Source organism: Cebidichthys violaceus, unplaced genomic scaffold, assembly GCF_023349555.1.
Source record: "Cebidichthys violaceus isolate CVI_PGR_0920_01 unplaced genomic scaffold, fCebVio1.0.p SCAF_26, whole genome shotgun sequence".
Lineage (NCBI taxonomy): Eukaryota > Metazoa > Chordata > Actinopteri > Perciformes > Stichaeidae > Cebidichthys > Cebidichthys violaceus.
This window is the reverse complement of record NW_027176439.1, coordinates 6,026,389-6,038,554: the sequence shown is the minus strand read 5'-3', so window position 1 is coordinate 6,038,554 and position 12,166 is coordinate 6,026,389. Positions and strand designations below refer to the sequence as shown.

At 44.7% G+C, this 12,166-nt stretch overlaps 3 protein-coding genes across 4 annotated transcripts; 1 reads left to right on the top strand and 2 right to left on the bottom strand.

Moving 5' to 3' along the window:
* The first annotated feature begins 78 nt into the window (after positions 1-78).
* gucd1 (guanylyl cyclase domain containing 1) lies at positions 79-2,928 on the top strand. Its single transcript, XM_068720851.1, has 6 exons — positions 79-439; positions 561-645; positions 788-953; positions 1,045-1,136; positions 1,237-1,478; positions 1,701-2,928. The coding sequence occupies exons 1-6, from the start codon at positions 433-435 to the stop codon at positions 1,790-1,792; spliced, it is 684 nt and encodes a 227-aa protein (XP_068576952.1). The 5' UTR covers positions 79-432; the 3' UTR covers positions 1,793-2,928.
* upb1 (ureidopropionase, beta) lies at positions 2,363-7,147 on the bottom strand. Of its 2 annotated transcripts, none has more exons than XM_068720849.1 (10): positions 6,744-7,147; positions 6,157-6,328; positions 5,936-6,023; positions 5,751-5,845; positions 5,509-5,667; positions 5,259-5,428; positions 4,933-5,041; positions 4,738-4,780; positions 4,377-4,531; positions 2,363-4,203 (listed from the first exon to the last, which is right to left on the bottom strand). In XM_068720849.1, exons 1-10 carry the CDS (start codon positions 6,845-6,847, stop codon positions 4,120-4,122), a joined length of 1,179 nt encoding a protein of 392 aa, XP_068576950.1. In that variant the 5' UTR covers positions 6,848-7,147; the 3' UTR covers positions 2,363-4,119. The 2 variants fall into 2 exon arrangements, with proteins under 2 accessions (XP_068576950.1, XP_068576951.1); XM_068720850.1 differs by having other exon boundaries at positions 4,933-5,014; positions 6,744-7,144.
* A 1,759-nt stretch (positions 7,148-8,906) lies between these two features.
* On the bottom strand, positions 8,907-10,569 carry LOC137879990 (uncharacterized protein C22orf15). The gene is made up of 6 exons (XM_068721041.1): positions 10,507-10,569; positions 10,240-10,359; positions 9,942-10,028; positions 9,581-9,703; positions 9,309-9,383; positions 8,907-9,220 (listed from the first exon to the last, which is right to left on the bottom strand). The coding sequence occupies exons 2-6, from the start codon at positions 10,262-10,264 to the stop codon at positions 9,108-9,110; spliced, it is 423 nt and encodes a 140-aa protein (XP_068577142.1). The 5' UTR covers positions 10,265-10,359; positions 10,507-10,569; the 3' UTR covers positions 8,907-9,107.
* Positions 10,570-12,166: the final 1,597 nt, after the last annotated feature.

Genomic DNA, 12,166 nt, shown 5'->3' with positions numbered 1-12,166 from the left:
ATATATTTTTATTTTTATTTTAAAGATGACTCCCCCGCACCGCAAGGGGGCAGCATCACTTTCAGTGACAACATGACCACACAGAAGAAGCGTCTCAGTATGCTAGCAAACAACAGAGAAGTGAAGCAGAGCAGCTTTTTAGACCTAAAAAACCTGCTTAAAAAATACAATTGTTCTTACTTGTAACCTTTATTTGTTTAGTTAACTCATACGTGTATTTGCTGGGGTGGCGTGTGTCGAGGAGCTAGCCTCGCTATTTATGCAGCTTAGCGGCCAACTGACCAGTTCGTACCGTTAGCCGTTGAAAGTTGCAGTTGGGCAGCTGGTTTCTGCTCGTTAGCATCCATGAAGAAACCCAACCCTGGATAACAATGCTGTGAGCAAGACTGACCAGCTCGTCTCGAGTTAGCTAGTAAGACTGAACACAACAGAATGACAGGTGAGTGACACCATCCGACACCAACCGCCTCATACTCACGAGCTGAGCTAGCCTAACGTTGCTTTTCTGATATCACGAATTAATAACTAACACGGGTGTGGGGGGGGGGGGGGTTTCTCAGAGGATGCCGTCTTGCTGGATGTCCCTGTCATTCGGCAGCTCTACCACTGGGACTGTGGGCTAGCCTGCTCCAGGATGGTCCTCAAGTAAGTGCACAACAAAGTCGTTAACTTCTTAAAAAAAATAAATAATAATGTTTGCGTAATGTTATGAAGTCTAGTAAGCCAGTAATACGGAGCTGGTTGACGTGCTCAGTGGACTGTGTGGTTTAACTGTCCGGTCTCGCAGGTACCTCCATCCAGTCAGTGATGAGGAGTTTCAGAGAGCATGCTGGGAGCTCAAGCTGACGGAGAGCGTGTGGACCATTGACCTGGCCTACCTCATGTGCCATCTAGGAATCAAACACTGCTTCTGCACCCAGACTCTGGGTGTTGATAAGGGCTTTAGGAACCAGGTACTCTGCCCCGATCTAAGCTGTCAGTACTGTCCGGACCAGATTTCCAGTGTTCTGCGTATGTTGACGGTTTCTTTGTTGTCTTTTGCAGTCCTTCTATAAGAAACACTTTGACACAGAAGAAGACAGAGTGAATGAGCTTTTCCTTAAAGCAGACAGCAAGGGTGTGGCGGTGAACAAATGGTAAGTTTTCTGTTTTTTTCCTTGTACAAGCCACCAGCTTTTGCCTGAGACGAAGCAGACCTAACACCTGACGTGTGTGTCTGTGGTTGTCTCCTCACAGCTCTGTGACGGTTCAGGAAATCCAGTCTCATCTGGAGCAGGGCCACGTTGCCATAGTGCTGGTTAATGCCGTCGTCTTGACGTGTGAACTCTGCTCCTCGCCTGTCAAATACTGCTGCTTCCTGCCTGTGGGCCAGAAGTGTTTCTGCAGGAAGCCGGAGTACCAGGGTCACTTTGTCGTAGTGTGCGGCTTCAACAGGACCACCGGCTGCGTTTTCTACAACAACCCAGCGTATTCTGACCGTGAGTAGTCTCGTATGTCCAAAGCACGAGTGTATATGAATAAGAAAACAGCTACAGTACATTTCACCGAATCCCCTAAACGCGAGCCTCAAACACAGACATGGCCACGCTGCTGGAGTGGACGATCAGCTGATCCCTGAACGACTACAATCATCTGACTGCCCCTGTAGTAACAAGTTGCGTGTTAACGTTGGAGCTGGCTGGTGTTTGTGTGTTTCTTAGGGGTGTGCTGCACCAGCGTCGGGAACTTCGAGGAGGCTCGGCGGAGCTACGGGACGGACGAGGACATCCTGCTGATCTTTAAGGAGAGTTGATGCACAGCGATGATGGGTTTGGATTCCTCTCTTCCTCAGCTCATCGTTGTAGTGAGCTGATGCTGCAGGTTCACGGTCTCGGACTAGCGGCTCCTCCCTGCTATCGCAGATCCCCCCCCCCTCCCCGGGCCATCCCCTCCGGTGCTAAGATGCCCAACTGCTCACATGACTGCTGCAGATCCACCGCTCTTATAAAGCCACCACCACCACAGACTAACAGCTGGGAGTTTCACAAATCTACGTTCAGTTTATTTTTGTATTCTCTTGTTTTTGGGGATTAGCAGATAAGACCAAATGGATTTTTATTGCGTCTTCGTTGAATTTTAATGACTCAAATGTGAGCTGTTGAAATCTCAAGCTGTGGAGTGTTTCGGACTTGTGGAACTACAGTGGATGAAATGTGGGAATCACGACGGAGTAAGACGTACCTGGAAATAGTGTGCACATAATTCAGGGCTTAAAACATTTAGTATAAACAATGTATTTGTGCTGTTCAGTGTTGACGTCCTGAAGAGGCTCATCAGCCTCACCTCCACTTGCCTTTAAAAAAAAAAAAAACACAAAAAAAACTCACCTCATCACTTTTTATTCTGACGATTCTATCAACAGGGAATACAGGAAGTAGTTGTGCTTTGAGAGTCTCAGGTAATCAATGCCCTAAAGTGTGACATCATCCACAGATAGCTAGTGCAATGCAATACCCCACAATGTCTATGGAGCTCAACCTGCCTGCCGGAGAACATGGACTCACTGAGACGTGTTCTCACCAGAGTTCAGTGGAGAGAGAACAGCTGATGGATGGAGACGCTGTTCAGCAGAACAAAAGGTGGAACTTTGACTCGTGTTCTAAGTTGAAAGTGGTGAAGAGCTTTCCTCATTGTCACTTTTTATTTTGTCATTTTGGTATTATGAGTACGTTTTTGCACTACACTTTCCAAACCAGACGTTATTGTGTTATTTAAATAAAACATTGACCATGAAATCGCCGTTCTTGAACCTATGAAAAGTGATTTCTTCCCGGTTGTGCTTTTTTTTGGTAAGAATAAAACAGCGCGTTTTAAACTTCAGACTTTATTTTTTATTAAAACATAGAGCTGCATTTATGACATGTGATTAAAGAAGGATTTGAACATGTGCTCCATCCTTGTCACGAGTGTTTAATGAGAAGCCTGCACCTTAAAGGATACACTGAATAAAATCTGATCTCGGTTCTTTAATGTATAGATTTATAGATAATGTAAAGTTGTTTTAGGTTATACAAAATACAATTTGAAATGCAGTTAAACAAAATCTTTAAGTAGCACAGCGACATCTTTCTGCTGGTGCTTAAGAGAACTAAAGGACGTCTCTGAGGAGGAGTCAGTGTGTGATCAGTGTTGGTGTTCGACCTCTTCTTACAGTGGCTTAATGCTTAGTGTTAGCTGTTAATGTGTAACGAGTCAGTTCACTGACTTTGTGACTCTTAGCATGAACCCTTCAGCTGTTCAGCTACGTTTTACTCGTTTCTCTGTTGACGCCAAATAAGTTTTAAGACAACAGAAGTCATCGAGGATGAGATGAAGTTAAGTTATCCAGTTCTAAAGAACACTGGTTTGACTCAATATAGTTTCCTGTGATAAAGTTTGAATTTGACATGGTTGTGAATTTCTTTTTGGATTTTGGAAGTTCAACCTCAGCTCCTCTAATAATTCTATAATAAACTAAATAGCCGAAATAAAGACACTCAGACCTTTTAAAGAAAGGACAGAAATGTCCCCAATGAAACCCATTAAAGCCACAAGGTTTGATCCCATGGCAGCATCACATCATCATGCATTCATACATCATCACACATTCATACATCAGGCCTTCAATCCGGAGCCACAATGTGAGTCTCTACTGCTTTAGCCCTATGGGGCAAATACATGCTATTTCCCTGGTTTCCTGCACAAAAACATTAAGATGCAGGAAATAATTACATTTGTGTGGTTTTCTTTTCTTTATAACGACAGTGACATAGTGTCAACAAACAGACAATTCAGAAAATGAATGAATAGTTGGTAGTTAGCCAACCTGTGCATGAAAAATGCATTAAAATGAATGTTGTTGCTAATCCCTGACATATCACAGACTGTAAAACAGGAAGTGATGAAGCCCACATGTTTGTGGTATTTTTTAGAAATAAAATCAACAGTGGCATTATGTAAACAAACTGGCATTAAAAAGGCTCATCTTCTGGAATAACTGGATATTGGTAGTCAGGATCAGGACTGACTTCAGGACACAGACATGTTGTCCTCTAAAGACATCAGAGCACAGGGACTACCTCTACTATAGTGGGACATCATCTACTCTTTCACAATGCTGGGTTTGAAGTCATGGCTCACAGTCTTGCCAAGTTCCTCTGCATACTCAGAATACCGGCCGGTCATCTGCAAAGAGAAGCACAGCGCACAGGTAGACTAACAGAACGTCAGGAGAAGAGATTCACCACAGTGGAGCTCACACTACTGAAGCCAGCACAACCCTTCAGTCGCTGCAGGAACAAACACACACGTCCTTTTTAAAAGTAGGTCACAGTGAGGCCTCAAACACTTATGTTTACCTTAAAACTCCATTTGTCGCTGATTTGTCTGTTCAGGTTGAGATCCATTTCTACAACCAGCAGTCCGTCACGGGTTCTGGAGAGACCCGGGCTGCGGCTGCCGTCGGGAGCAGCCACGTAACTGGATCCATAGAAGTGTCCGAAGTCATGGTGAGCTGCAGAAGTCAGAAGATCGGTCTGCAACTGGAACTGAAACAACTGCCACTAACCGCTATTCACCGTTTAGATACAGATAACATGAAGACTGCAACACTACACGACATGTAGGTTGTCCTTCAGAATAAACGTATTGATGCAAACGTACACGTTCAGGAAGCTACATTAAAGTTTCTCAAATCCACCCGAGTAATACATCTCTTACCTTTTTTTCCATCACCGGATGTGAATTCACTTTTGAAATGTTCCTGTGGGAAACAAGAATGAAAGTCACACAAGCTGCCAACAGATCAGCCGCCGAGTGGAGGACCAACGCTGACAACGGAACCACACCAGATGAAATCAATCAATCAATCAATCAATCAATCAATCAAGATAGATATTACAGAGACCAACTCACCGTCCCAACACGGTTGATTGCACAAGTGAAGCAGTGGTTAGCTATTGCTGCATTCCTGGCCCCGATAGACCACATGGGCTCACTGTAGGTGAAAGACAAACACTTTATTCTTCACACACACACACACACACACACACACACACACACACACACACACACACACACACACACACACACACACACACACACACACACACACACACACACACACACACACACACACACACACACACACACACACCAATAAGGGAATATGTACAACTAAAGCCCAACATTAATTACATGTTGTGTATTCCCAATAACACTGACTCCGTTTCGCTCCTTACCTGAGAGCTCCAACAGTGGCCGAGGGGTTGAAGATGATCTCCGCTCCGTTCATGCTGTACATGAACCAGTTGAGAGGGTGATGACGCCCGTAGCAGATATTCACAGCAATGTTCCCAAACTGGGTCTGGAACACTGTGTGGCCGGTGTCGCCCTCCATGTAATATGTAGACTGGGAGTAAGAGAAACACGGTGAGCAGAGCAGTTTGCCTACTGTCACACAAGTGCAAGTTACGCAAACCCCTCACCAACCTCGTTAAAGTCTCCAACCCTGGGGATGTGGTTCTTCCGGCTCTTTCCCAGCACCTTTCCAGAGTTGGAGATCACCACCGCTGTGTTCCACAGAGTGCTGTGCAGCCCCTCCCGCTCCAGGATCGGAGAGACGACCACCATGTTGTATTTTTTGGCCAACTAATGACAGAATCACAGTGTTTATTAGGCCACTGCAGCGAAGCACATCGCGGCAAACATGTGGCAGACATCTGTAACCTCACCTCCTGGCAGAAGCGCGTGGTGTTTCCTTCTTCAGCAGACTCCGCAAACTCCGTCCATGGTTCTTTCTCGCGGGTGCAGAAAGCGAAGGGCATGGCTGTGGACAGCAGACGACGGGTTAGTCTATTTTTTTTTTTTTTTACTGGCTTTTATGACATGTGTAGTTGTGACCCATGAAAGCACTCACTCCAGGTCTCCTGAAAGCAGACAATGTTCACGCCGCACATGGCTGCCACTTCAACCATCTCACCGACACGGCTGTGCATGGCATTGATCTGTGGAGGAGACAACCAGAGGGTCTACACCAGGGACTTCTACATCAACGGCTTCAAGAGGACACGCCATCAAATGTACGCCATCCCCGTCAGTCTCTGTGTCCGTCTAACGGCACGCGTCCCGAGTCCTGACCTGGTCCAGGATGGGGGCATCGGTGGGCAGGACAATGCGGTTCTGAATGAGTCCGACGCGGATCCTTCTGGGGGGCCTCAGTTGTTCCTGTGCAGCTTCAAACCTGTAACCCTTCAGCTCAAAGTCACGCTCGGAGGCAGCGCTCACGGCACATGTGGGGAGGTCCAGCTTCCTGCAACAGAGAAGACCCTGCAGATTAATCCGTGATGAAAGTGATCGTTAGTCGCAGCATTAGTTTGTGTGTTCCTCCTTCACTGCATTCTCCCTTGTGTGTATGACTGGAGATGTGACTCATGAATAGGAGTCTGGAATAATCCTCACTACTTTCTGCCTGTGTGCTTTTCAGCAATAGCGTCATTATAGGAGCAGAAATACATGTGTGATGCCTGCTTACACCTTAACGTTTCAAACATGTCATTGCGTAATCTTTTCTTTGCACGGTTTAAAGTGTGTTGAACGCTGCAGACACAAAGTGACCAAAGTCCAGAAGATGATTTACTAGAATCAAACCGAGCAGAACAAGCATGTTGAGAGAATGTAATGTGATCTAAGCTCGATAAAGTTAAAGTTCTCTCGCGACAACTCACTGCGTTTCCTTCCCGAACAGGATGCGTTTCACCTCGGACAGCTCGGCCTCAGGCAGGTGGGTCTCCAGAGAGTTCTCCAGCGATTCAAACTCACACGCGGACATTGCTGCGGTGTTCTGGGGTCTGCGGTGTCTCTCACGGTGACGCACGTTTTTACCTTCTGCACTCGTTATGTAACCAGCTGTGTTTTCACGTCTGACGCAAAGTCAGGACTGTTGAGGAAGAAGACCCGACGTGTCTGTGCAGCGGCTCTTATGGAACGTTTGGTCATTAATTAACCATAAGTGTCCCCCACCCGTGTGTGTGTGTGTGTGTGTGTGTGTGTGTGTGTGTGTGTGTGTGCGTGCGTGCGTGCGTGCGTGCGTGCGTGTGTGTGTGTGCGCTGGTTGAAGTATTATGCATAACACACACACAATAGTAAGCCTCTCAACTTTGAACTAGTCCCCACTTTGCGGAACGTGTGCATGCATTACGATATGAGCGTGCAAGAACTGACTTCAAAATAAAAGCTTTCAGCTTCTTCTTCCGGTGAACTTGATATTCTGTCATATTATATAAATAAACACACATAAATAAATAAACGATTAAAACAAAGGGTGTAAATCATATTAAATAATAAATTAAATGAATTATTACTATCACCTGCAAACTGTATTTCAGAGACAATTGTTTGCTTCATTAATCTTAATAATAAAGAATACATTTGAAGACTCTCACCTCAAAATGAAAACACAGTACTCTTCTAAAAAGATGTGGTACATGTATGTCTTTATATGTCTTTTTGACATCCAGATATATGTATCTTATTGTTCACAATCCTGCTGTTTTCTTAAATGTTACATCAGCTGCTTGTCTTTTCTATACTTTGTACCTGTGAACTCCACAGTTAACATTAACTGCAAATGTGTTTGACAGGTTTCACTGTCCTCTAGTGGCTGGAGGCAGCGTAACACACTGTAGCACGTGTTTAATCTGTGTTTAATTATCAATTTGAGAATCCATTTGGTGAAACATTAGAAATGTAGCACAAAAAGAAAAGGCTTGAACAAGCAGGTGGAATATATTACTGTCAGTAGATCATGAACTCATTATAACTTGGCCTTAAAATACTTGATACCTAAATATTTTGTTTATTTACGATTAAAGTGTGTTGTGTTGTGTGTGTGTGTGTGTGTGTGTGTGTGTGTGTGTGTGTGTGTGTGTGTGTGTGTGTGTGTGTCAGTGAGTCATCTCTGCCACTGCATTAAAAGCAGAGGGTCTGTTTCTATCTCTACGGCTCTGGTTAACATTGACTAAGTATAGACGTAATCAAATCTCTTCAGCTCAGGTTTAAATTATTTCTAGTTCGTCTCCTTTATCAACAACAGGAGCCCCTGCAGCACACCCCATAATTAACTAATTAGTGCCACCTGGTGGACATTCAAGAGCTGCAGGGTTTCTCACACTGTTTTATGGAGGTGGAGAGCCGGCACACACTCTTCTCTCCACACTTCTCCTCATTCAACCAATCCCGGTGGTCTCTGGAAACCACATCGGTCTTTAGTCTTCAGGGGTTTAGGCATCCTGTGCACCGCTCCTGTGTTCTCCCAGGAGGAGGAGCAAACGGTCCTTAATGCAGCACTAATCGCAGCAAAACCCTCCTCTATTCCCGGCAGCGCATTATTAATGGGCGCTGTGGTGGCTGGCCCTCCCCACTAATGCATCCATTCCTCATTGTTCCGTGTCTGGTGAGGAAAACACACGCTGCCTTATTACAGAGCTGCAGGTGCACACACACACACACACACACACACACACACACACACACACACACACACACAATGCACAATGCACAACTTTTAGTTCATAGTAATTTCAAATTGTTTTATTGCCACTTTTACTTTTTTATGTTTCGACTGATACTGTCTGTCTGTTAGAATAACGTACATATGTTTTGGGTAAATCTGAAGCAGAACTACTGTATGTAATCGTCATGCCATAGTTGCTACTTGCTCAGTGTCTGAATACAAATGTTTCTGATATTGAGCTTGATGTCTAAAGTAACTGAAATATGTTATTTCTTACAGAAACATTCATCTTCCCAGATGTCCCAGAAGTGTGAAGCCATCAATAGAATAAACTAAATGAGACATGAGACATTATGTTGTGGGGTTTTTTCACTCACTTTCTTTATTGCAGACAGTGTCAACCATCTTCTAATACATCATGAATTACAACTAAAGTGGCCAAAACTAGAGAAAGAAAACATACATTTAAAAACACGACATGTGACTCGTTTAACAGATTGTTTGCATGGTTACAATACAGCTAGTCTATTCATGTGTGCATGTATCAGGAGAGTGTCTCATGACATCAGTACAGGAACTATTTCAGTTGGTGTTTCTTGTTATTTGCAGAGACGTCTTTGCTCCTGCGTGTCCGTCCTCTCGTCTTTCTGTCTCGCTCCTTGTCGGGGTTCGACAGCTTCCTCAGCAGCTCTACAACACAACAGTTGAATATGAGTGGTGCCTTACAGTCTGCTGGTTGGCTCAGCACTGCTGAGCTGCTGCTGCTGGGTTTCGTTACCTGCTAACTCGGGATGACTCTGGCTGCAGTTGTTTAGGAGCGACACATATTTACGACCTCCGGTATCATCGTCTCCTGAAGGGAAGTCATGAACTTTAATGTAATCAAACAGCTTGAGAAGGTTGTTTGTCAGACTTCTTCCCCATAAAACAACATTAAATATACTTTTGTTACAGTAGAATACCTCCAACATGAAAATATAACATACTACCATTGTGTTATACCATCTAGATGTATCTTTGTACTGTAAAGGACAAACTAGACGGACTCACGGCACACTCGCAGCAGGGCGTAGCATCGCCTCTCCACCAGCACGCTGCTGGCCAGAGCCACGCTTTGCTGCTTCCCCTCCAGGTTCATCACTCTGCCGCTGCTGTCCATCACGTCCACGCACTCTGCAGGAGGATGTATTTTAATACATAGCACTCAACATTAAATACTCTGTACTTACAGAACAATGGAAGTGGTCAATAGATGAAGATGTTGTCAGACAATCTGACTACGTAGCTTTATGTGCATCGTATTGATCCCGATAGCGAGATAAAAGGACTTTTAATGGACAATTGAGTTTCACTAATGGATGATTTCAGCAGCAAGTCCAAACCACTAGCAGTGTAGAGAGCTGTTGAGTACCTTTGAGGTCCAGACCGCATCTCTCCTTTAGATGATGGATGAAGTTGATCAGCTTACAGTTGAGATTGAACATTTCCATCCTGCTGTCTGTCAAGAAGAGAGAACAACTATTCAAAAACTTTGATTATTTCATAATAGTTTATTCTCCCTGTACTCGGGCAACAAACCACCATCAAATAACAGTAATCACGCCTCAAATAACACGTTCAATCCTACTCTACATCAACAGTGTTATTGGTTACATGTGTTCCTACTTGAAAAGCAGTGAGAACAAAATACATCCAGAGACTTTACTAACCTCCGAGCAGGATTGTGACGAACATGTTCTGGTCCCGACTGCAGTCAGACTGCACTAGTTCTGCACTAGTTCTGCCGCCTCCAGCACCTGTTTACTCCAAGAGCCCAGGGAGTAACTGGTCTGGACCGGGCACAGAATGCAACAATGGAGGATGTTAAATCAGCGCTGTGGTCGACAGGGAGAGGCTGTATGAACTGGCCTGCATAATGTAGAGATGGTAAACACACGCACACACACGCACACACACACACACACACACACACACACCTCTTTTGCATCGTCCTCCTCTTCTTCTACTTTCTAAGCAGAAGCCTTATAAATGAGGGAGACGAGAGACTGCAGCTGCTCGTATCCATGGAGTCTCTACACACAGACAGACTTTATAGACACAACTTGTTGGACAGTGATGTCAAGACTGACAACAACAAAAAGAGGCTTTGTTGTTTCCCGCCACAGATTGGAACTAAGAAATGACCTGACCCGACATTGTTCTACTTACTGACTGTAAAACCTATGGAGGCGAGTTTTAATCTTGGTTCAGAATTAATTCATGAGGGACAAAAAGAATCACCATTATCTCCCCACAAAACATTACAGTGATAAATCCACCCAGCCTCGAAAACATGTGGCGTTAAAATGAGCAGCCGAGAAATAGACGGGACATCAACCTCTGGAAGACCTTTTAGGACTGGATTCAACAAATGCAAGCTTCAGCTAGTCGTTTCCCTCTGCGTCCAGTCTTTATGTCAAACAAATAAGTATATTTGCAAAAGTGACAATATTGAATATTGATTAGAGCAACGTTGCATGATTTCAAACAAAAAGACACATTTATAGTTTCTTTGATGAGATCTAGCTGAGGAGAGGTTGAGCATGAGGACCCAGCTGGTCTCTGTGTGGAATCTTTAAAAGAATGCACTTCATGCCCCGTGGGAAAGCGTTGAAAAAGAAGTGGGTCCTGCACCCTGGAACCTGAACTCACAAGGGATTCACCCTAAGATCTGGGAAAGTGAAGAAATCCAAAGATAGTCTGACTGTACCTGACCAACCATTTCCCAGAATAAGCAAACCAGATCTCTGACTTCTCTAGACTTCCAGATCTGATGTGAAACACGACCATGCCTGGTGAAGAGCCAATGGGAAGCCTGGTCCATTGTGGCCACTGCTGAATGCAAATAGCAACTAGTACACTTGAAAGGGATGTAAAGGGATCTATTTAAAGTTACTGTGAGGAAACAGACAGAGCAGACTGACAGACCCTGCTACAGTGAAATGAGAGGTTCTCTAAAAGAACTCTGGTGCTCGTTAAAGCTACCAGTTATGTCCACAGGAACCACCAAAATCAACACTAAATTAAACTAAATTTAAAGACAGGACACATTCATCATACTGGCTCCCTGTAAGAGCTCATCCAGTTTAAGACTCTGGTGCTAGCCTACAGGGCAGTGAAAGGAACAGCTCCTTCCTATCTCCAGGCCACGGTCAAGCCTCACACCCCCGCCCGACCACTTCTCTCTGCTGCCTCGGGGCGATCGGTCGCCCCGTCGCTCAGAGGTCCCGGCGGCCGATCGACCCGGTCACGTCTGTGTTCTGTCCTGGTCCCACAGTGGTGGAATGAACTTCCCACTGACGTCAGGACAGCGGAGTTGCTGCCCATCTTTCATCAGGCTGAAGACCCACCTCTTCAGGAAGTGCTACCCTGAGCCTTCCACTCACCACTTATTGTATTCATACTAGCTTGTTGCACTTATTGTATTCATACTAGCTTGTTGCACTTATTGTATTCGTATTACTTATAGCACTAACTGTTTTTCTTGTTTCTGTACTTTGGCTCTGAGTTATGATCTGCTTCAGGCTCTTAGATGCTTGTTTGGAAAAGGAAATGTACTTATGACTTCTGGTGACTTCTTTTGATTACCAATGTTGA